At 44.6% G+C, this 23653-nt stretch overlaps 1 protein-coding gene, 1 non-coding gene and 1 pseudogene across 2 annotated transcripts in view; 1 reads left to right on the top strand and 2 right to left on the bottom strand.

Annotated features, from left to right (window-relative positions):
- LOC142312982 (uncharacterized) overlaps nt 1-16806 on the top strand; it is a 147126-nt gene extending 130320 nt beyond the window's left edge. The window contains 1 exon segment of the mRNA XM_075351970.1: nt 14696-16806. Coding sequence (XP_075208085.1) covers nt 14696-16080 — 1385 coding nt within the window. The 3' untranslated portion in view covers nt 16081-16806.
- Nucleotides 16807-21527: 4721 nt separating this feature from the next.
- Nucleotides 21528-21711, bottom strand: LOC142313433 (U2 spliceosomal RNA). The gene has a single exon (XR_012754466.1). It is a non-coding gene; the product is annotated as a U2 spliceosomal RNA (small nuclear RNA).
- Nucleotides 21712-23083: 1372 nt separating this feature from the next.
- Nucleotides 23084-23328, bottom strand: LOC142313434 (U2 spliceosomal RNA; annotated as a pseudogene).
- Between the last annotated feature and the right edge of the window lie 325 nt (nt 23329-23653).

The following is a 23653-nucleotide window of genomic DNA, read 5'->3' as shown; positions in this document are numbered from 1 at the left end:
TTGATGTGTGTCGGGGAACCCATTTGCCCGCAGGCACTGGCCCGTGGAATTTCTCTGCCTGTGCGGTGGTTTTCTATCCCCCTCGGTGGGCTGTTGCCATCTTTCGGGTCTTGGGACGGGAAAGGACCTAAGGTCCAGACCTCAATCAGTGAATTCGACGTGGTCCAGTGGCTTCTGGACCTCGTTCTAGGTCTGAGTACCCCTCCTGGTGCTCCGGTTTCTAGTTGGCTCCCCGGTTCGGTAGCGGTGGGCCACTACCCTGTCCCGGTCCCTTACGGTTCCACCAGCTGTCTTCCCGGCTCCTGCAGATGGCAACCACCGTCTGCCTCCTTGCCACGGTACCAGGGCTACGACCCTGGCACCGGTCAGTGTTGTTGCTGCAGACCTGACGCCACAGGCCTGTTGCACTTGAACTCCACTCACTACTCAACTTTAACTGACTGCTAAACACTGTGCTCCCCACGGGGAACTGAACTGTTTGTTTCTGGTCTCAGGCCCTCTGGACTCTTTGGTGGGCATGGCCAACCGCCTGGCTCCGCCCCCTGGTGTGACCATTGAACACTGAGAGAGGTGACAAGGGTTTTGTAGGTTGGCTGCTGTCACCTTATTAGGGGCTGGTGTTTGTGCAGGGGGTCTACCTGTGACTACCTGGCTAGTCCAGGGCGTCACACTACCACTAGTGTGAAAGCACAACTAACATTCAAAAGTGACCAAAACATCAGCCAAAAAGCATTGGTACTGAGATGTGGTCTGTGGTCCCCACCTGCAGAAACACTCCTTTATTGACTGTGTCTTGATAAGGTATGGACACCAGTGACTATGTATGGGGGCATACATGTAATGCAGAAACTGCTGTATTAATACTGGCATGAAAAATACAATAGCTACAGTGCCTACAAGTAGTATTCAACCCCCTGCAGATTTAGCAGGTTTGATAAGATGCAAATAAGTTAGAGCCTGCAAATTTCAAACAAGAGCAGGATTTATTAACAGATGCATAAATCTTACAAACCAACAAGTTATGTTGCTCAGTTAAATTTTAATAAATTTTCAACATAAAAGTGTGGGTCAATTATTATTCAACCCCTAGGTTTAATTTTGTGGAATAACCCTTGTTTGCAATTACAGCTAATAATTGTCTTTTATAAGACCTGATCAAGCCGGCACAGGTCTCTGGAGTTATCTTGGCCCACTCCTCCATGCAGATCTTCTCCAAGTTATCTAGGTTCTTTGGGTGTCTCATGTGGACTTTAATCTTGAGCTCCTTCCACAAGTTTTCAATTGGGTTAAGGTCAGGAGACTGACTAGGCCACTGCAACACCTTGATTTTTTCCCTCTTGAACCAGGCCTTGGTTTTCTTGGCTATGTGCTTTGGGTCGTTGTCTTGTTGGAAGATGAAATGACGACCCATCTTAAGATTCTTGATGGAGGAGCGGAGGTTCTTGGCCAAAATCTCCAGGTAGCCCGTGCTATCCATCTTCCCATGGATGCGGACCAGATGGCCAGGCCCCTTGGCTGAGAAACAGCCTCACAGCATGATGCTGCCACCACCATGCTTGACTGTAGGGATGGTATTCTTGGGGTCGTATGCAGTGCCATCCAGTCTCCAAACATCACGTGTGTGGTTGGCACCAAAGATCTCGATCTTGGTCTCATCAGACCAGAGAACCTTGAACCAGTCTGTCTCCGAGTCCTCCAAGTGATCATGAGCAAACTGTAGACGAGCCTTGACATGACGCTTTGAAAGTAAAGGTACCTTACGGGCTCGTCTGGAACGGAGACCATTGCGGTGGAGTATGTTACTTATGGTATTGACTGAAACCAATGTCCCCTCTGCCATGAGATCTTCCCGGAGCTCCTTCCTTGTTTTCCTTGGGTTAGCCTTGACTCTTCGGACAAGCCTGGCCTCGGCACGGGTGGAAACTTTCAAAGGCTGTCCAGGCCGTGGAAGGCTAACCGTAGTTCCATAAGCCTTCCACTTCCGGATGATGCTCCCAACAGTGGAGACAGGTAGGCCCAACTCCTTGGAAAGGGTTTTGTACCCCTTGCCAGCCTTGTGACCCTCCACGATCTTGTCTCTGATGGCCTTGGAATGCTCCTTTGTCTTTCCCGTGTTGACCAAGTATGAGTGCTGTTCACAAGTTTGGGGAGGGTCTTAATTAGTCAGAAAAGGCTGGAAAAAGAGATAATTAATCCAAACATGTGAAGCTCATTGTTCTTTGTGCCTGAAATACTTCTTAATACTTTAGGGGAACCAAACAAAATTCTGGTGGTTTGAGGGGTTGAATAATAAATGACCCTCTGAATAAACTTTTCACAATTTAAAAAAAAAAAAAAAAAAAAGAAATAACATTCTTTTTTGCTGCAGTGCATTTCACACTTCCAGGCTGATCTACAGTCCAAATGTCACAATGCAAAGTTAATTCCGAATGTGTAAACCTGCTAAATCTCAGGGGGTTGAATACTACTTGTAGGCACTGTATATGTGAAAATGAAAATGTGACAATGGAATCTGCATAACTGCTATGAACATATGGAAAAAGAGAAATTTAGCTATTGAATTGATCAATGAAACAGAGCCCCAACACCTCTTCACGATATTCTCTTAAATTGGGGTCCCTGTAAGAGAATGTTCATAGCAGTTATGCAGATTCCATTGTCACATTTTCATTTTCATATATAGCTATTGTATTTTTCATGCCAGTATTCACACAGCAGTTTCTGCATTACTTGTATTCCCCCTTACATAGTCACTGGTGTGCATACCTTCTCTCTATATAGTGAAGTTTTTTAGGTTTTTCCACCCAGTTCAGACTTAGAATGGTGTTCCAGATGTTATTTCTTAATTTATTCCATTTACACAACAGCATGTGAAATTGATTGTATTGCTTCCTAAGTGGACAGTTTGATTTCACAGAAGTTTGATTAACTTGGAGTTAGATTCGGTTGGTTAAGTGTTCCCTTTAATTTTATGAGCAGTGTACTTTTCTACACTGGATCTGGCCAGCGATTACTGGCAGGTACCGATGGCAGAAAGGGACCGAGCCAAAACCGCATTCATTTTGCCGATGGGGCTCTAAGAATTTAACAGAATGCCATTCGGCCTGACCTACGCATCGGGGACCTTCCAGTGGTTGATGGAGCATTGCCTGAGTGATCTGAACTTTGAGACCGTGCTCATATACCTAAATGATGTGGTGGTGTTCAGGTCATCATTTGAAGACCATCTGGAGAAGCTATGGCAAGTTCTGCAAAGACTCAGAAAACATGGGTTGCAGGTCAAGCCCAAGAAGCGTCAACTGTTTTGGAACCAGATAGAATACTTGGGTCACGTCGTGACACCAGAGGGAGTGCTAACGGCGGCTAGTAAGGTTGAGGCAGTCCAGAAGTGGCCCCAACCCCGCACCATGCGGGAGGTATGAGCTTTTCTAGGCCTGGCCGGGTACTACAGGTGATTTGTACCAAAGTTCGCCCACCTGGTCCATTCTCTCATTGAGCTGCTGAGGGAAGCGACTCTGGGTTCCCGAAATCGGCCCATCACCTGGGGACCTTTGCAATAAGAAGCGTTCAATGGTGTGAAGACTGCTTTGACCAGTGCTCCTCTGCTGGCCTATGCCCGTTTTGACACCCCATTTCTGCTGTAGACCGATGGTAGTCTCCACGGGTTAGGGGCAGTGTTGGCACAGGTGCAGGATGGACGGGAGCGGGTAATTGCATATGGCAGTCAAGTTTTGAGTGAGACCGAACGCAACCCCACAAATTACAGCTCCTTTCGTTTAGAACTCCTGGCCTTGGTCTGGGCTATGACAGAACGCTTTGCAGAATATTTGACTGGGGTTGAGGTGGTGGTAATGACAGACAGTAATCCACTAGCCCATCTGGAAAATGCTAAACTGGGGGCGTTGGAACAAAGATGGATGGCCTGCCTCGCCAAGTTCAACTATCATATCAAATTCCGAACTAGCCAAGAAAACGGAAATGTGGATACCCTGTCAAGAGTAGCCTTAGGGGCGCCCGGCAGAAGTGTTGATGACAAGCTAGAAGACACTGAGACTCCCGACCTTCGCAGATTGCCCATTTTCCTTCTGGGATGCCCTCAGTCTTAAGTAGGACCCCCACTGATTGGGTAAAAGTTCAGAATGACTGCCGGGACTTAGGTCTGGTGAAGGGTTGGGTTCAGAGCAGAATCTGGCCTCGTCCAGAACAGAAGGCAGAGTTGTCCCTAGAGGGGAAAAGCTGTTGCGCCAGTGGGACCAGCTGTGTGTCGAGCAAGGAATTCTGTATCTGAGAGTGTGCATACAGGCTGAGTTACAATATTGACAGCAGCTTATAATCCCAATGTCTCTGAGTCCGGTGGTTGCCCGTGAAGCACATGAGAAGGAGGCGCATTTTGGAAGTGAAAAGACCCACCAGTGGCTGCAGCGAATGATGTACTGTCCTGACCTAGAAAAGATGGTGAATGAAGTGTGTCAACAGTACTGAGTGTGTGGGTTAACCCCTTCACGACCGCGGGCAGTAAAGTTACGTCCTATTTTAACGTGACTTAACGACCAGGGACGTAACTTTACTGCCTAAAGTTCATTTGATTGCCGTGGCCATAGCAACGGCTTTCAAATGATGTCCCCTGCTGTTTCTTACATCAGGGGACCTTTGCTTGACCCCAGGGGGGGGGGCATCGCCGCCCCCCATAGACGATCGATGTGATTGGCTGTTCAAATCTGAACTGCCAACCACATCGTTCGCACCGATTTCGGCAAAAATAATGCCAGAATTAGTGCGATACTATGAGATCCTGCTATGAGGTGCTGTAGCAACTACAGCAGATCATAGATGGATCTCAAACATGTCGCCCCCAGCCCCTGCAGCACTGATTGGAGCGATCGTGCTATGACGCGCAGTCGCTCCAATCAGTGTGCAATGGGGCGGTCTGATCTGCAGGTGGCCGCCCTCCCCAGGTCTGTGCTGGTCTGGGAAGCCCTCCCCCAACATGTCTGCAGCGTGCACTGGCTGGTACTTGTGGTACCACGCCACCGCTGCTGCCGCCGCTGATGTCACCGCTTCTGCTCCTGCTTCACGTGAGTATTCAACTCCCCTTGCAGCCCGTGCGCGCTCCCACGATGGCCCCTGCGCGCTCCCGTTATGGCCCCTGCGCGCTCCTGTGATGGCCTCTGCCCGTGCCCCCCGCGATCTGCCCCCCCACGCCCCGATCTGACCCCGACATCCCGATCTGTTCCCTCTGCGATCTGCCTGCCTCCTCTGTCATCTCTATTCTGCTTCCTTCCTTCTTTGCTTCTCCGGTATCCCCCTCTGCTCTCCCGCCCCCCCTCTGCTCTCCCCCTCCCCTCTCCCCCTTCCCTCTCCCCTCGACGTCCTCTTACCTGCCTTCACCGGGTCGTCCGAGGTCTTCACTGGCCCGATCACATCTGCCTCCATCGCTGGGTCCTTCCTGGGTCTTCTGTTGATCTGTCCAACGTCCTGCCTGCGGCTCCTGTACAGCTGTCTATCTCGCTTGCCTTCTGTTCCTCCTGCAGTTCTTCTGGTAAGTGATCCTCCTGCTAATCCTCTGGGTACTGTGAGTATAACTTTTTTTTTTTTCCTGTATCCTATCCATTTTTACACCTCATCTATCCGTGCGTCCCGCCGAGCACTGATCAGGGATGCAGATAACGGATCTGCATCCACGGTCAATTTTTGGCGGGACTTTTTTTCCGTATCCGCGACGCTTTTTGTATCACATCCGTCCGTGCGTCCCGCCAGGCGCTGATCAGGGATGCACATAACGGATCGGCATCCCTGCTCAATATTTGGCGTGACTTTTTTTTTTTTCCGTATCCCCGACACTTTATATCTCATCCGAACGTGCGTCCTGCAGCGGCCGATCAGTGCACCGCATCTGTGCGTTTGAAAAGTCAAATGGCGTTCCTTCTCTTCTGAGCCCCACCATGCGCCCAAACAATTTATTTCCACCACATCTGCGTACTCAGGAAAAATTGCACAATACGTTTTATGGTGCATTTTTTCCTGATACCGTTGTAAAAAAAAAAAGCTACCTGGTTGATGCAAAAATTTTGTGGTAAGAAAAAAAAAAAATTTCACGGTTCAACGTTATCAACGTCTGTGGAGCCCCTGGGGGTGCAAGGTATCAAACATCTAGATAAATTCCTTGAGGGGTCTAGTTTCCAAAATGGGGTCACTTGTGGGGGAGCGCCACTGTTTAGGCACCATAGGGGGTCTCCAAACATGACATGGCATCCGCTAATGATTCCAACCAATTTTGCTGTCAAATGGTGCGCCTTCTTTTCTGAGCCCCGGCATGCGCCCAAACAATTACTTTCCACCACTTATGAGGTATCTCCGTACTCAGGAGTAATTGCACAATACGTTTTATGGTACATTTTTTCCTGATACCCTTGTGAAAAAAAAAGCTACCTGGTTCAAGTAACAGTTGTCTGGTGAAAAAAAAAATTGTATTCATGGCTCAACATTATCAACTTCTGTGGAGCTGCTTGGGGCTTGCTAAACATCTAGATAAATTCCTTGAGGGGTCTAGTTTCCAAAATGGGTCACTTGTGGGGGAGCTCCATTGTTTAGGCACCTCAGGGGGTCTCCAAATGCAACATTACGTCAGCTAATGATTCCAACCAATTTTGCTGTCAAATGGTGCTCTTCTCTTCTGAACCCCGCCATGCGCCCAAACAATTACTTTCCACCACATATGGGGTATCGTCGTACTCAGGAAAAAATTTACTATAAATTTCATGGTACATTTTTTCCTGATACCCTTGTGAAACAAAAGCTACCTAGTTGAAGCAACAGTTTAGTGATAAAAATTTTTCTTTTTCTTTTCATGGCTCAACGTTTATAAATTTCTGTGAAGCCCCCAGGTTTTCAAAGTGCACACCAAACATCGAGAAAAATTATTTGAGGGCTCTAGTTTCCAAAATGGGGTCACATTTTTTTCTGGTAGCTCCATTGTTTAGGTACCTCATGGGGTCTTCAAACCCGACATGGCGTCCGCTAATGAGTGCCACTTATTTTGCACTCAAAAATTCAAATAGCGCTCTTTGCCTTCCGAGCCCTGCCGTGTGCCCAAACATTTGATTTCCACCACATATAGGATATCTGCATACTCAGGAGAAATGCACAATACATTTTATGGTGCATTGTTTACTGATACCCTTGTGAAAAAAAGCTACCTAGTTGAAGCAACAGTTTTGTGGTAAAAAAAAATGTTTTTCTTTTCACGGCTCAACGTTATAAACTTCTGTGAAGCCCCCAGGGGTTCAAAGTGCTCACCAAACATCTAGAAAAATTATTTTAGGGCTCTAGTTTCCAAAATGGGGTCACTTGTGGGGGAGCTCCATTGTTTAGGCACCTCAGGGGGTCTTCAAACCCGACATGGCGTCCGCTAATGAGAGCAGCTAATTTTGCATTCAAATGGTGCTCCTTCCCTTTCGACCTCTGCCGTGCGCCCAAACAATTGATTTTTACCACATATGGGGTATTAGCATACTCAGGAGAAAATGCACAATAAATTGTACGGTGCACTTTCTCTTTTCTCCCTTGTGAAAATGAAAATTTCATGGCTAAAGTAACATTTTTATGTTAAAAAGTAAAATTTTCATTTTTTCCTTCCACATTGCTTTGATTGCTGTGAAGCACCTAAAGGGTTAATAAACTTCTTGCATGTGGTTTTGAGCAGTGTGAGAGGTGCAGTTTTTAGAATGGGGTCACTTTTGGGTATTTTCTGTCACCTAGGCCTCTCAAAGTCACCTCAAATGTGATGTGGTCCCTAAAAAAATTCTTTTGTAAATTTTGTTGGAAAAATGAAAAAATTGCTGATGAACTTTGACCCCTTCTAACTTTCTAACGAAAAAACATTTTGTTTCGAAAATTGCGCTGATGTAAAGTAGACATGTGGGAAATGTTATTTAGTAACTATTTTGTGTGACATATATCTCAGATTTATGGACATAAATTTTCAAAGTTTGAAAATTGCGAAATTTTCGCAAAATTTCCTAAATTTTCACAAATAAAAGCAAAAAATATCGGCCTAAATTTACCACTGACATGAAGTACAATATGTCATGAAAAAACAATCTCAGAATCGCCAGGATCCGTTGAAGCGTTCCAGAGTTATAACCTGTCAAAGTGACACTGGTCAGAATTGCAAAAAATGGCCCGGTCATTAGGGTGTTTTAGTGGCCGGGGGTGAAGGGGTTAAGTAAGGGTCTCGCGCAACGGGCTCCTGTTCAAACCATCAAGACTTCGGCCCCACTTAAGATACTCATGATAGACTATCTGCAGGTGGGATATTCGATGTCAGGGTACTCTTACTGCCTGGTGATGACTGATCATTTTATCAAGTATGCGATGGCGGTGCCGATGAGAGATCAGACCGCTGAGTCTGCTGCTAAGGCAATGTGTAAACACTTTATCCAAGTGTTTGGATGCCCGCAGCGGGTGCATTCTGATCAAGGGGTATACTTCCAGGGTGCCCTTATGAAGGAGCTTTACCAATTGTATGATATCGAGCTGTCGAGGACAACATCCTACCACCCGCAGAGTAATGGAGCTTCTGAGCGTTTTAACCCCATCCTCCTGCAGATGCTGAGGACTATGGGGGCTGAGCAGCGAGCTGGTAAGGGTTAATTATCGGTCTGGCAAGCTAGATGACCGTTGGGAAGCGACACCGTACGTAGGAAAAAGGAAAGTGGCCCTGAAAATCCCCGTGTACGAGGTAGAACCTGTGGGGACTGGGGGATTGACTCGCAATCTTCATTGCAATATGCTATGACCATGTCAGTTTGATGACCCTGTACGAACCTCTAAGGGGTCTGACCTCGTACCGCAGGTGGTAGACTCCTTGGATGAATCAGAATGGTGGGCTGACCATACTCCCACGCCTGCTGATCATCCCACAGTTGTGATATTGCCCCCGAGGGAGAGTCTTGTGTGTCCTGTGCTTTCTCCTAGGGGCAGTGGGCAGGAACAGATGTCCATTCCAGTTCCAGGTCCAGATGTCCAGGAAGGAGCTTCGACTTCAGCCTCTCCTGACGCTATCCCCTCGGAGGAGCTCGGTACCGGTGAGCTGGTTCTAGGTCTCAGGAGAATCACTCGAGCCACCGCAGGGGTACCTCCCCAGTTCTACGCACAAGTGGACTTTATTTTGGAAGGTGTGTCGGGGACGCCAACCTCAAGTGGGGTGGCATGTGAGAGTGCTGATCCTCAAGCTGCAGTGTCTCCTCCTGTCCACCAGGGGGATGTCTGCTCAGTCCTAGAGGAGGATTCTGTGAGGAGAAAAGGACAGGAGGTGAGAAGCAATGAGGGAGAAAGTTGGAGAGAGACACTGAAGTGTAGGGGCTGCCTGTACCTGCGTTGGTGGCAAGTGCCCTTGACTGCTGGAGACAGCCTGCTAATTTCTGTGTGAGGAAAGGCCACATAGCTAAGTGCCTATGTTCCTAGACTGTTGCCAGGGAGAGGCAAAACTGTGATTGAAGCTGATCTGCATCTGAGGCCTTCCAACTGCCACAGAGCTGTGCCCTGAGGTGATCTGCATCTGAGGTCTTCCTAGACTGTGACTTGAGCCTGAGGACTACTGTCCCTATGATTGTCGGTGCCAGAGAGAACTGCTGCGCAGCGAAGCTCAGAAGTCATCTGTCCCCGGACGCGGAGCAGATACCCCTTTGCCCGGTGACCTTCCTGGATAAATATGTGTAACAGTGAGTCCTGAGCTCAGGCCTGGCCTATATCTTTTTTGTCTTTTTGCGGCAAGTGTGCACACTGACTCGGTAGTGGTTTGGCACCAACCCAGGTCTAATAGAAACATATATATACGTATATATATATGTCCCAAAAACGTCTGAAGGCTTTTCAAAGAAGTAGGCTGTACCCAATCATGACTGGCCTGGACCTTCACTGGATCCATCTCAATAGAAGATGGAGACAAAATAAACCCCAAAAAAAGAGACCTTTTGTACGCCAAACAGACATTTCGATCCCTTGACATATAACACATTGTCCCTGAGAACCTGAAATACTGTCTGAATCTGTTCAACATAAGAATCCCAGTCGTGAGAAAAAATCAAAATGTCATCCAAATAGACAATCAAAAACTTGTCCACAAAGTCCCAGAAAATATCATTCATGAAAGATTGAAAGACGGAAGAGGCATTAGTGACACACTATGGAGAAATTATTGAATGTTCTCAGTGAGAGGAACAAAACAAAACATAATTTTGTTCCTGTCACTGAGAACATTCAATAATTTTTCAACTGGCTAACACGGTACCAAAACCTTTTCACTTGTAACTATGAAGAAAAAGACATGGATCGCACATCCCAAAAAATACAATGATCTAAAGCCGCCAGGCAAAAAATTAAATAGAACATGAGGTTCTTTTGTTACCATTCTGATCAGATTGTATTAAGCCCACTGCCACGTCACGGCAAACCTCTTGAGTGGGTCCCTATTCTAAATTTTATGGTGCAGCACTGCGAACTAACCACTGCCGCAGCAACAAAGTACCCGCAAGGCAGGTGACCTGGTGCCTCACAGCGCCCATGCTGCAAGGCAAAGCCCCCAAGGCTCCAGACCGCACCTCTCCACTGACACGACACCACCACAACATTGGCCACCACACAGTACCAGCACACAGTGAGGAGCTGTGCACTCACCTCCAACTGGCTCCCATCTGTGAACTGGGAGCAAAAAAGGGGGCAAATAGACAATCAAAAACTTGTCCACAAAGTCCCGGAAAACATCATAAATGAAAGATTGAAAGACAGAAGAGGCATTAGTGAGCCCAAAGGTCATCACTAGGTACTCAAAATGCCCCTCAGGAATATTAAGATATAGAGAAAAAAACAAAAAACGCTCACCACTGCAGAGACAAGCCTGAATATATCCTCCTGTTAATGTCCTTTAGTCCGGCACGGATTACAGCAGCAAGCTGAGAAGGTAATGGAACAGAACAATGGAAAAGATCCAGCTGGACTCCAAGGGGATGAATAAAAATGCTTCTTTATTTGTAACTTGGTTAAAAATAAATATCCATCTTCCAAATGAAAACACCAGCTTGTGCACACTGATGAATGGCAGATGTATACCACAAGGAATATTAAACGCCGTCTTCCATTCATCACCCTGTTTAATGCGAATGAGATTATGATCTCCCCGAAGATCGAGTTTAGTAAACCAACTAGCACACTTCACTCTAGAAAACAGGTCGGAAATCAGAGGCAATGGATGCTGATACCGTGTTTTTATTAAGGAGACGATAATCAATACAGGGCCGCAATGAACCATTCTTCTTGGCCACAAAAAAAAAAAACGGCCCCTAAAGGTGAAGGTGATGGTCTAATGTGTCCCTTCTCCAAAGACTCCTTAATGTAAGTCCGCATAGCAACATGTTCAGGCACAGATAAATTGAAAAGCCGTCCCTTAGGAAATTTACATCCAGGCACCAATTCAATAGCGCAATCACAGTCCCTATGCGTAGGCAAAGACGCATCCTCGGTCTCATTAAACACTTCCATGAAATACGCCAAATAGTCAGGGACCTCCCGTGTCTGAGATGAAATAGACAAAACAGGAGTATCACTATGCACACATTGGCAGCCCCAACTAGTCACAGATAAAGAAGTCCAATCAAGAACTGGATTATGGGCTTGCAACCAAGGAAATCCCAGTACCAAAATGTCATGCAAATTATGCAAGACCAAAAGCTTACAAGCCTCCTGATGGTCAGGCACGACCCGCATCGTCACCTGGGTCCAAAACTGGGGCTTATTTTCAGCTAAAGGAGTAGCATCAATACCCCTCAAAGGGATAGGAGCAAGCAAAGGCACCATAGGAAAACCACAATGCTCAGCAAACCCAAAATCCATCAAGTTCAGGGCAGCTCCTGAATCAATAAAAACCATAGCGAAAATGATGATAGGGAACAGATCAAAGGAACCGACAAAAGAAACTTAGACTAAACCGCCCAAAGTAAATGAACGGGTAAATCGTTTCTCGCGCTTAGGGCAGACAGAAATAGTATGAGAGGCGTCTCCACAGAAGAAACATAGCTTATTATGCCATCTAAAATCCTGCCGTTCCACCCTAGGAAGGACCCTATCACACTGCATAGGCTCCGGAGACCGCTCTGAGAACGACACCTCTGCATGCATTGTTTTACGTTCACGTAAATGTCTATCAATCTGAATGGCCAATGACATAGAGGCATCGAGACCAGAGGGGACAGGAAAGCCCACCATAACATCCTTTACAGGCTCTGCCAACCTCTTCCGAAAGAGAGCCGCATCATTCTACTCAGTAAGAACCGCCCACTTATTAAATTTCTGACAGTATATCTCTGCAGGTTCCTGACCCTGGATCAAAGCCAATAAAGTTTTCTCGGCTTGCTCAATAGCATTAGGTTCATCATATAACAACCCTAGAGCCTGACAAAAAATCCACATCAGCAAGAGCAGGATCTTTAGGCGCCAGGGAAAAGGCCCAATCCTGGGGGTTACCACGCAGCAGGGAGATAACAATGTGAACTCTCTGCCTGGAAGACCCTGAGGACTTTGGTTTCAAGGCAAAAAATAACCTACAATTGTTCTTGAAGTTCATAAATTTAAACCAATCCCCAGAGAACAAATCCGGTACAGGTATCTAAGGTTCTAATGCAGGTGTCTGGGCAAGACAATCGGATATATCCTTAACCTGAGAAGCAAGCTGATCAACTTGCCCAGCCAACTGTGTGACATCCATAACAGCACAAGATCCTCCACAGCACCCAGAGATAAAAAGAAAAAAACACACAAGAAAAAAAAATCTGACACACTTTTTTTTCCTTCTCTTGAGTACCCTGGAATCTAGGTGAGGCCGGTGCTACTGTTATGACTCAGGGACCGAGGAGGATCAAAAAATGCGGAATCCCAAATGGTAACATAGTGGCTGGAACCTCAATGGACTGCAGACCTAATCCTGACACACAACTAGAAGTAGCCGTGGGACAAGCCTATGATGACCTAATTGTCTCGACACAGTCGGAGGACTAAATATTCTCACAGATAGAGATATAAGAAAGCCAATCTGCCTCAGAGCAGTCCCCAAACATAGATAAATAGCCCCCCATATGTAAAGGCTACGGTGATATAGAAAAACACAATACAAAGCTAGAAAAGACAGATTCAGCAAAGGTGAGGCTCAAACTATCTTTATAAAAAAGGATAGGAAGGAGCACCTGTCTGCAGCCGTAAAAAACCCTAAAACTAAAACTTCTGATATGGAAAAATCCTGAGGTCACACAACCTCTCCCCCACTGTATCAGCAGTCTGATGTTACTGGGATCCAAAAACACTCATACAGATGAGGGACTGAATTAATACCAAGCATGACAAACACAATACCTTGCAGAATCATGGAGCTAAGTATACAGACACTCCCAGCAGGAAATGATCCCATTCCACCAAGAACTCCACACAGAAAAAATAGGAATCAAGCATTAGTATCAAAGCAGAAAAAACAACAAGAAAGTGGAAAACAAACAGCAGAGGTACACAGACCAATTATTTCAGAGGAGTTCTGGTAGTGAGCAGAGCTGGTTACAGAATGTCCTTAACACACAGGAGACCATTGAGCACGAGCAAATAACAAGAGAAAACTACTCAGTTAAATAGCCCAATCTGACCCTGATTGCCAGTCCTCCACAGGTGTGTGGCTTTCATTCCACACATCAACTGCACCGCCAGCACTGACCACAAGAGGGAGCCCCAAACTGGAAAACATATTCACAACTGGGTAGGCTCTGCATCCTTGCAGGGATGCAGAACCTTGTAGCCTTGTAGCACCCTGATGGCTTCAGAGGCACTACAACACCGCAACATATAGTCAATAAATAGCATTAATCAAGAGTTTTTTTACGCTACAACCATTGTGGAAACCCTCCATTTTTCCACTGACTGAAAAGCAATTTGGTGTAATTTTGGCCTACAAAACATTGTTTGATGGCTTATTATTTAGATATACAGGAGCTAAATTGAACAAAGTGGGTTGAACATCATGGTCTACTGGTTCTTGCTTGGAGATCTACTGTTAGATTGTAAACGTTTTTTGTTAAGTAAATAATAGCTAAATTGCAAGTTATATAAATTATGTTATTCTCGTGGGTGTGAGTGGGAGTGGACCTACTGGGCTATAACATGGACTAATCCAGGAGGGTCGTAACTAAGTGACTACTTCATCTTCACTAAAGCCTCTGATGGTGAAGATAGGCTTCTGCTGGAAGGTAAAGACAAGTGTTTGCACACAGCATAACACTCAGGAAATAGACCTGAACACGTCTCTAAGGATAGACCACATTGCCCAGGCACCTCCTTTTGGGGGAGGGTACCTTAAATACTTAGTGCCTTTCAGCCATGGGTTAAAAGGCACTACGTGGTTAGGACAAACTGACCTTTAAAGAATAGGTGCGTGCTACCTAAGCGCACTCCCAGGATTTCTGCGTGGTGTGCACAGGCCCTGAAAGACAGCGGCAGGCATTGGGGACCTTCAAGACACCGTTGGGTGTCCAGGAGGGTAAGTGTGCTGGAGTCCCCGCCGGGGAAAAGGTGCGGGGACACAGGTAAAGGCATTACAAGCTATTTTATATATTAAATACTTATATTTGAATATATTATTAAAACTAATTTTTATTCTTGGCAGATGACTATACCAGGAGATTAGAGGCACAACTGACATCTTCAATTTCAAAATCAGATAACCTTGATATCACACAAGATATAACTGAAGTGAATGCCACTATTCCAGATATAACATCATCCCTTCACAGCAAAGATCTATCATCTGATTTTATTAAACAAGTCTTACCCTCTATATCATCACAGACTAGTAAGAAAGGGAAATGTCACAAAAGAGGCATTAAAAATCAAAATGCTCTGACAGCAAAGAAGCTATTTTCAACTTCAGAATATCGAAGAAGTCCCAAAAAAATTCACACTGGGGAAGAAAGATTTTGTTCACAGTCTGTTAGTTACCTTAGAGCTAACACGGAGGAGAAGCCATATTCATGTTCAGAATGTGGAAAATGTTTTAAACAAAAATCCGTTCTTGTTGTACATCAGAGAACTCACACTGGAGAAAAGCCTTTTTCATGTTCAGAATGTGGGAGATGTTTTGCACATCAATCAAGTCTTGCTAAACATAAAAGAATTCACACAGGGGAGAAACCCTATTCATGCTCAGAATGTGGGACATGTTTTGCTTGTAAATCATATTTTTTTAGACATCTGAGTACTCACACAGGGCAGAAACCATATTCATGTTCAGAATGTGGGAAATGTTTTACCCAAAAATCAGATTTTGATAGTCATCAGAGAACTCACACAGGGGAGAAGCCTTTTTCATGTTCAGAATGTGGGAAATGTTTTGCACATAAAGCCAATTTTGTTGTACATCAGAGAATTCATACAGGGGAGAAGCCATATTCATGTTCAGAATGTGGGAAATGTTTTGCACATCAATCAAGTCTTGCTAAACATAAAAGAATTCACACAGGGAAGAAACCCTATTCATGCTCAGAATGCGGGACATGTTTTGCTTGTAAATCATATTTTGTTACACATCTGAGTACTCACACAGGGCAGAAACCATATTCATGTTCAGAATGTGGGAAATGTTTTACCCAAAAATCAGATTTTGAGAGACATCAGAGAACTCACACAGGGGAGAAGCCTTTTTCATGTTCAGAATGTGGGAAATGTTTTGCACATCAAGGCAATTTTGTTGAACATCAGAGAACTCATACAGGGGAGAAGCCATATTCATGTTCAGAATGTGGGAAATGTTTTAAACAAAAATCAGTTCTTGTTGTACATCAGAGAACGCACACGGGGGAAAAACCTTTTTCATGTTCAGAATGTGGGAAATGTTTTGCAGATCAATCCAATTTTGTTACACATCAGAGAATTCATACAGGGGAGAAGCCATATTCATGTTCAGAATGTGGGAAATGTTTTATTCAAAAATCAGACCTTGTTAAACACCAAAAAAATCACAAAAGGGAGAAGCCCTTGACATGTTTAGAATGAGGGAAATATTTTACACACAAATGGCTTCTTTTAAAACATCACAAAACTCACAAAGATAGAAATGTTTTTCTGAAATTATAATTTGTTGACCACTAAGAAAAATTCACATGGCGAGAAAATCTAGATTTAACAACCTGAACAAGAAAACACAAGAGAGACAGTCAAAGTAAAGGCAAGTAAGTAAAGAAGAAAAAGCACGTTAGAAGTTACATTACAATTATAATATATACAGTTACTAATAGACGTCTGTTTTCTAAAAATCAAATAAAAAGCAATATTCCATGTGCACTGAACATTTCACATTGTTATATATTCACTATATGGACAAGACTATTGTAACCTTCCCCCAAAATTACCCAACATTCCTCCTCCCTCTTCTTCCTAACTCCCAACCTCAGCGATCTGCCATTCATTACAGTTACTTTCAGCGCACAATCTCCATGTCTGAACAATGTCTGTAACTTCTCTATATTACAATAATAAACATGTTCATAATACAAATTACTATTTCCATCTATGATCCATTCCTTCTTTGTGTAAACATCTGGTGTGATGGAGTTTCATAAAATCACTTTCTGCTAAGTTTAGTAGTTTTATCATCATCATTGAGAACTGACTCCCTTCGCTATTCCCCAATACACATATTATAGGTTCTAAAGGGACTTTGATTTTAAATTCTTACTAAATTGTCCCAATAACCTGACACCCAAAACATTTTTTCCAATAAAGTCTGAGTATCTAAACTAATGTGCTTAATTTCTTTTCCTCCATTTCCTTTTTACTGGAGCAGACGTCGCCCAACCTGTTCCCTCATTATGGCATTAAATATCTTGGATACAATACTCTTATCACTGCAATTTCTCACTAACAAAGCTTTAAGTGTTTGCTAATTTTTCCACAAGTTATCCATTCTTCCTCTGTAAGGCCTGACTTAGCAAGTTAAGTCTATACTCTTGGCCCTTTTTTATTTTATTTTAGAAAAGACCATATCACCTCCTCGTCCTTTTCCTTCCTTTCCTCGGCTGTTTACTTCTCCACACGAGGTCCTTAATTACATTTTATATGAATTATAAATAGGAGCTGGAAAGAGAAATTGTGCGAAAAAGGGTCTTATACAATTAAAATTAATAGAGAAACAACTCAGAAAGGCTAACCTTGTGCTGTTGTGCATGTCACAACCACCATAAAACGCCTGAAGGCCGCTGCAGAAACCACGTGGAGATAGACAATGGAAGGAAGAAAAGGGTTAATCTGCACCGCGAAACCAGTCCAGATGATGTAGATAAAATATGATCTAATGGTCAACACGTTTCAAAGACCTCAGAGGCTTCTTCATCAGGACAGTCATATACAGGTATAGAGGCACATATATATATATATACAGTACAGACCAAATGTTTAGACACACCTCATTCAAAGAGGTTTCTTTATTTTCATGACCCTGAAAATTGTAGTTTACATTGAAGGCATCAAAACTATGAATTAACACATGTGGAATGAAATACTTAACAAAAAAGTGTGAAACAACTGAAAATATGTCATTCTAGGTACTTCAAAGTAGCCACCTTTTGCTTTGATTACTGGTTTGCACACTCTTGGCATTCTCTTGATGAGCTTCAAGAGGTAGTCACCGGAAATGTTCTTCCAACAGTCTTGAAGGAGTTCCCAGAGATGCTTAGCACTTGTTGGCCCTTTTGCCTTCACTCTGCGGTCCAGCTCATCCCAAACCATCTTGATTGGGTTCAAGTCTGGTGACTGTGGAGGCCAGGTCATCTGGCATAGCACCCCATCACTCTCCTTCTTAGTCAAATTGCCCTTACACAGCCTGGAGGTGTGTTTGGGGTCATTGTCCTGTTGAAAAATAAATGATGGTCCAACTAATCGCAAACTGGATGGAATATCATGCCGCTGCAAGATGCTGTGGTAGCCATGCTGGTTCAGTATGCCTTCAATTTTTAATAAATCGCCAACAGTGTCACCAGCAAAGCACCCCCACACCATCACACCTCCTCCTCCATGTTCACGGTGGGAACCAGGCATGTAGAGTCCATCCGTTCACCTTTTCTGCGTCGCACAAAGACACGGTGGTTGCATCCAAAGATCTCAAATTTGAACTCATCAGATCAAAGCACAGATTTCCACTGGTCCATTCCTTGTGTTCTTTAGCCCAAGCAAGTCTCTTCTGCTTGTTGCCTGTCCTTAGCAGTGGTTTCCTAGCAGCTATTTTACCATGAAGGCCTGCTGCACAAAGTCTCCTCTTAACAGTTGTTCTAGAGATGTGTCTGCTGCTAGAACTCTGTGTGACATTGACCTGGTCTCTAATATGAGCTGCTGATAACCTGCGATTTCTGAGGCTTGTGACTCAGATAAACTTATCCTCCGCAGCAGAGGTGACTCTTTGTCTTCCTTTCCTGGGGCGGTCCTCATGTGAGCCAGTTTCTTAGTAGCGTTTGATGGTTTTTGCCACTGCACTTGGGGACTAGGGATGATCGAATACCTCAAATATTCGGCTTCGCAAATATTTTCCGAATACCTCGCCACTATTCGACTATTCGATGCGCAATGTAAGTCAATGGGAAGCCAGAATAGTAGCGAATAGTTGTTATTTGGGTTTCTCATAGATTTACATTGCGCATCGAATATTTGCGAATAGTGAAATAGCGGCGAGGTATTCGGAAAATATTTGCGAAGCCGAATAATCGAAGTATTCGATCATCCCTATTGGGGACTTTCAAAGTTTTCCCAATTTTTCAGACTGACCTTCATTTCTTAAAGTAATGATGGCCACTCGTTTTTCTTTACTTAGCTGATAGTCCTATTGAATAGACTGTTAGAATTTGTATTATGGCAAGAAAAAAGCAGCTGTGTATCCACCTGACTTCTGCACAACTCAACTGATGGTCCCAACCCCATTTAAAAGGCAAGAAATCCCATTTACTAAACCTGACAGGGCACACCTGTGAAGTGAAAACCATTTCCGGTGACTACCTCTTGAAGCTAATCAAGAGAATGCCAACAGGGTGCAAAGCAGTAATTAAAGCAAAAGGTGGCTACTTTGAAGAACCTAGAATATAAGACATATTTTCAGTTGTTTCACACTTTTTTGTTAAGTATGTCATTCCACATGTTAATTCATAGTTTTGATGCCTTCAATGTGAATCTACAATTTTCAGAGTCATGAAAATAAAGAAAACTCTTTGAATGACAAGGTGTGTCCAAACTTTTTTTTCTGTACTGTATATAGTCAAATAAACGAGGGGGAGGGTGTTTACAATTGAATGAAGAAAAAAAAGGGAAAACAAAGATCAAATAACATGTTGCAGAAAAAAAAAGCCACATTTGTTAATAATTCTCAAAAAATCACTGTAAAGAAATTTGATAAACACAATATAATTTAAATATAAATATAAATAAAACATCAGTGGCGATCAGAACACCAAAAAAGAAAGAGAAAAAAGGACGTGTGTATTTATCCATTAACCATAGGAGCAACCAGTGAAGATCGGTGTATTACTCCAAATTGCTTGTAAAAGACAAAACTGTGACTACAAAAAAAAACAAAAATTAATGGAAACACAAATGAATAATTAAATATTAGGGATGAGCGAATGTATTCGCCACTATTCGGTATCCGACGGATAATGCGGTATTCACTCCGATATTTTCATTTTCATTTCTGGACTTCCTGGCGCCTTTTTCCATCCAATGAACACATCTGACATTGCTTTTCCATCTGCCTGTTCTAAAAATCCATTTAATATATGGTCCCCAGATATGGGACGTATCAGATAGTAAACTGATAAGAACAGATTTTTTTTTTATCTGCAAGTTTCCAAAATCAAGGTAGCCCTGAAGGCCAGCAGGCTACCAAACAGAAGTGCAGTGCCTGAGTAGTGATCGCCTCCCGAGCCCGGGAACCAACCAGCACAAGGGGACATAAGTACCAGAAGGCACAACAGCCCCCCAGGCCGGCGGTTGTGCAAGCACGGGCCCCTCCCAGCCAAGACCAAGGCAATCCCAATGAAGGGACTACACTTGATCTTAGCCAAAAAGGCCGAGAAGCGATAACCCAAATTGGTTTCGGCCTTGAGTGGCACCCTGGCCTATGCCGGACACATCTTAGGGAGAGGGTGACAAACCCACGCCTACAGAAGACATTTTGTCACCCAAGCCAACCCTTGAAAAGGCTGTTTTGCAGAGCAAAAACAAGAAGATGGTGCGTTTTGCAGCCGCTGCCCACTGCAATGAATCTGAATAACTCCTCCTTTTGGGCACAAGCACCTCCCCTCCCCCTTGCAGTCTTACCAATTCATGATACAAAAAGACAGGACAGGACAGGCTGCCTGACTTTCCGTCACTGCCACCCTTTGCCATCCTTAACCGTAGAAAGCCCTTCCACTATCCCCAAACCCTAATCTTTTCCCTTCCCCTCCCAGCCCCCAATCCCTGCCCTCTGAACCCCTCCCACCACCCACATCCCTTCCCCTGTCATCCCCCTACCACCCGGGAAAAAAAGTGTTTGCCCCCTTCTTCCACTAGCCCACCATCCCACCCAAAGAGCAACTTCTGCTGCGCAGCTGGCTTTCTAGGCAGCAGCGCTATTGTGATGTCAGCGGGGGGCATTGTGACAAGCCAGTGTTCCGTCTCTTCATGTTGTGCACTGTTCAAACGGAAAATACATCAACAGGCAGACTACAGAAAAGCTTACTAACAAAGGTTAGAGAGGGGCTTTCTGAGAGGGCTTTTTACAGTTTGTCTATTCCCAATTAGCCGTTTAAGTATGCTTAATGAAAGTACTTATTCTTTCATAGGCCGCCCATTCTTAGTATTAGACGTTCCTTATATTGCGGTATCAGGCTTCGCAGCAGGTTGCAACACATTCATCACCAATTGGCTGTTCCCAATTGGGCTCAGAAGCTAAATGTCTATCATGACCTCTCTTTTTGAAAGTCCAAGAGCAAGCAAACTCTTCCTCCTGGAGAGGGAGCCAGCAGATCAGGAAATACATCATCATTGCTCAAAGAAAACACCAAAAAACAATGCATGGTAGGAATAAACAGGTAACTTTAATTGGAGTGGAAGCGGAGAGATCGCACCTGATGCCAATTCTAGATCTTCTCACACCTGCGGTCACTGCAGCAGAAGCTGAATCCACTTTGTCCAAAAGGGATCTATTCCATTCAATTGCAAATGATCTAGATAAGACTGAGAACAAGATACTGCACGGAACATAGCAGAGTTGGTCAAGTTGAGTGGAGATGAGTTTGCTATTTGGCGCAGCTTTTGGATGAATAAAGCAAGTAAAAGGTGTGAAAGATAAAAAAAAAGTGTGAAAAGTGAATTGGCCAAATTGAGGTGCATATGAAGTTGTTTGCTTTCTTTCAATTCATTAATCGGGCTCATTTGAATCAGGTGAATTGAGTTCTGCTTTTGGAAACTGGGTTAAGAAGGGGTTCACCGGTCCTGGAGTACTGTAATACCAGGTCAATGCGTGGAGTGGACAGAGTAAGCTCTTTTTCCATCTCCCTGTTCTAAAAATCCATTTAATATAAGGTCCCCAGATAGGGGACATATCAGATATTAAACTGATAAGAACAGATTTTTTTTTGAAGGATGAGCTGGAAAATAAAGTGACCGCCTCTCGTTGCCCAGGAAACCGTCCGGCACAAGAGGGCTATGACATCCTACGATGCACACTCCCCCAAGGACAGCAGTAGTGCAAACCCAGGCACCTTCCAGCACCGACCAAGGTAGTGCCCTCCCAAACTACACTTGATCTTAGCCAAAAGGCCGAAAGCGATAACTCGAATTGGTTTTGGCCTTTGGTGGCACCCTGGCCTATGCCGGACACATCTTAAGGAGAGGGAGACAAACTCACGCCTACAGAAGACATTTTGTCACCCAAGCCAACCCTTGAAAAGGCTGTTTTGCAGAGCAAAAACAAGAAGACTGGTGGGTTTTGCAGCCGCCGCCCACTGCAATGAATCTGAATAACTCCTCCTTTTGGGCACAAGCACCTCCCCTCCCCCTTGTGGTCTTTCCAATTCATGATACAAAAAGACAGACAAGACAGGAGAGGCTGCCTGACTTTCTGTCACTGCCACCCTTTGCCATCCTTACCCGTAGAAAACCCTTCCACCATCCCCAAACCCTAATCTTTTCCCTTCCCCTCCCAGCCCTCAATCGCTGCCCTCTGTACCCGTCCCACCACCCGCATCCCTTCCCCTGTCATCCCCCTACTACCCCTGAAGAAAAGTGTTTGCCCTCTCCTTCCGCTAGCCCACCATCCCACCCAAAGAGCAACGTCTGCTGCGCAACTGGCTTTCTAGGCAGCAGCGCTATTGTGATGTCAGCGGGGGGCAGTGTTCCATCTCTTCATGTTGTGCACTGTTCAAACGGAAAACAAATCAACAGGCAGACTTCAGAAAAGCATACTAACAAAGGTTAGAGAGGGGCTTTCTGAGAGGGCTTTTGACAGTTTGTCTTCTCCCAATTAGCCGTTTAAGTTTGCTTAATGAAAGTACTAATTCTTTCATAGGCCGCCCATTCTTAGTATTAGACGTTACTTATATTGCGGTATCAGGCTTCGCAGCAGGTTGCAACACATTCATCACCCATGGCTGCCCTCAATTGGGCTCCGAAGCTAAATGTCTCTCATGACCTCTCTTTTTGAAAGTCCAAGAGCAAGCAAACTCTTCCTCCAGGAGAGGGAGCCAGCAGATCAGGAAAAAGGATCATCATTGCTCAAAGAAAACACCAAAAAACAATGCATGGTAGGAATAAACAGGTAACTTTAATTGGAGTGGAAGCTGTTAGACAGCACCTGATGCCAATTCTAGATCTTCTCACACCTGCAGTCACTGCAGCAGCAGCAGAATCCACTGTGTCCAAAAGGAATCAATTCCATTCACGTGCATATGAAGTGGTTTGCTTTCTTTCAATTCATTAATCGGGCTCATTTGAATAAGGTGAATTGAGTTCTGCTTTTGGAAACTGGGTTAAGAAGGGGTGCAGCGGTCCTGGAGGTACTGCAATACCAGGTCAATGTGTGGAGTGGACAGAGTAAGCTCTTTTTCCATCTCCCTGTTCCAAAAATTCATTTAATATATGGTCCCCAGATAGGAGACGTATCAGATATTAAACTGATAAGAACAGATTTTTTTTTTTTCTGTTTATCGGTAGGACTCGAAAATAAAAAAGTACCCTCCCAAACTACACTTGATCTTAGCCAAAAGGCCGAGAAGCGATAACTCAAATTGGTTTTCGGCCTTTGGTGGCACCCTGGCCTATGCCGGACACATCTTAGGGAGAGGGAGACAAACCCTCGCCTACAGAAGACATTTTGTCACCCAAGCTAACCCTTGAAAAGGCTGTTTTGCAGAGCAAAAACAAGAAGACTGGTGCGTTTTGCAGCCACCGCCCACTGCAATGAATCTGAATAACTCCTCCTTTTGGGCACAAGCACCTCCCCTCCCCCTTGCAGTCTTTCCAATTCATGATACAAAAAGACAGACAAGACAGGACAGGACAGGCTGCTTACTTTCAGTCACTGCCACCCTTTGCCATCCTTACC

This window comes from Anomaloglossus baeobatrachus, chromosome 5 (assembly GCF_048569485.1).
Source record: "Anomaloglossus baeobatrachus isolate aAnoBae1 chromosome 5, aAnoBae1.hap1, whole genome shotgun sequence".
Taxonomy (NCBI): domain Eukaryota; kingdom Metazoa; phylum Chordata; class Amphibia; order Anura; family Aromobatidae; genus Anomaloglossus; species Anomaloglossus baeobatrachus.
This window is presented reverse-complemented; position numbering and strand designations above follow the sequence as displayed.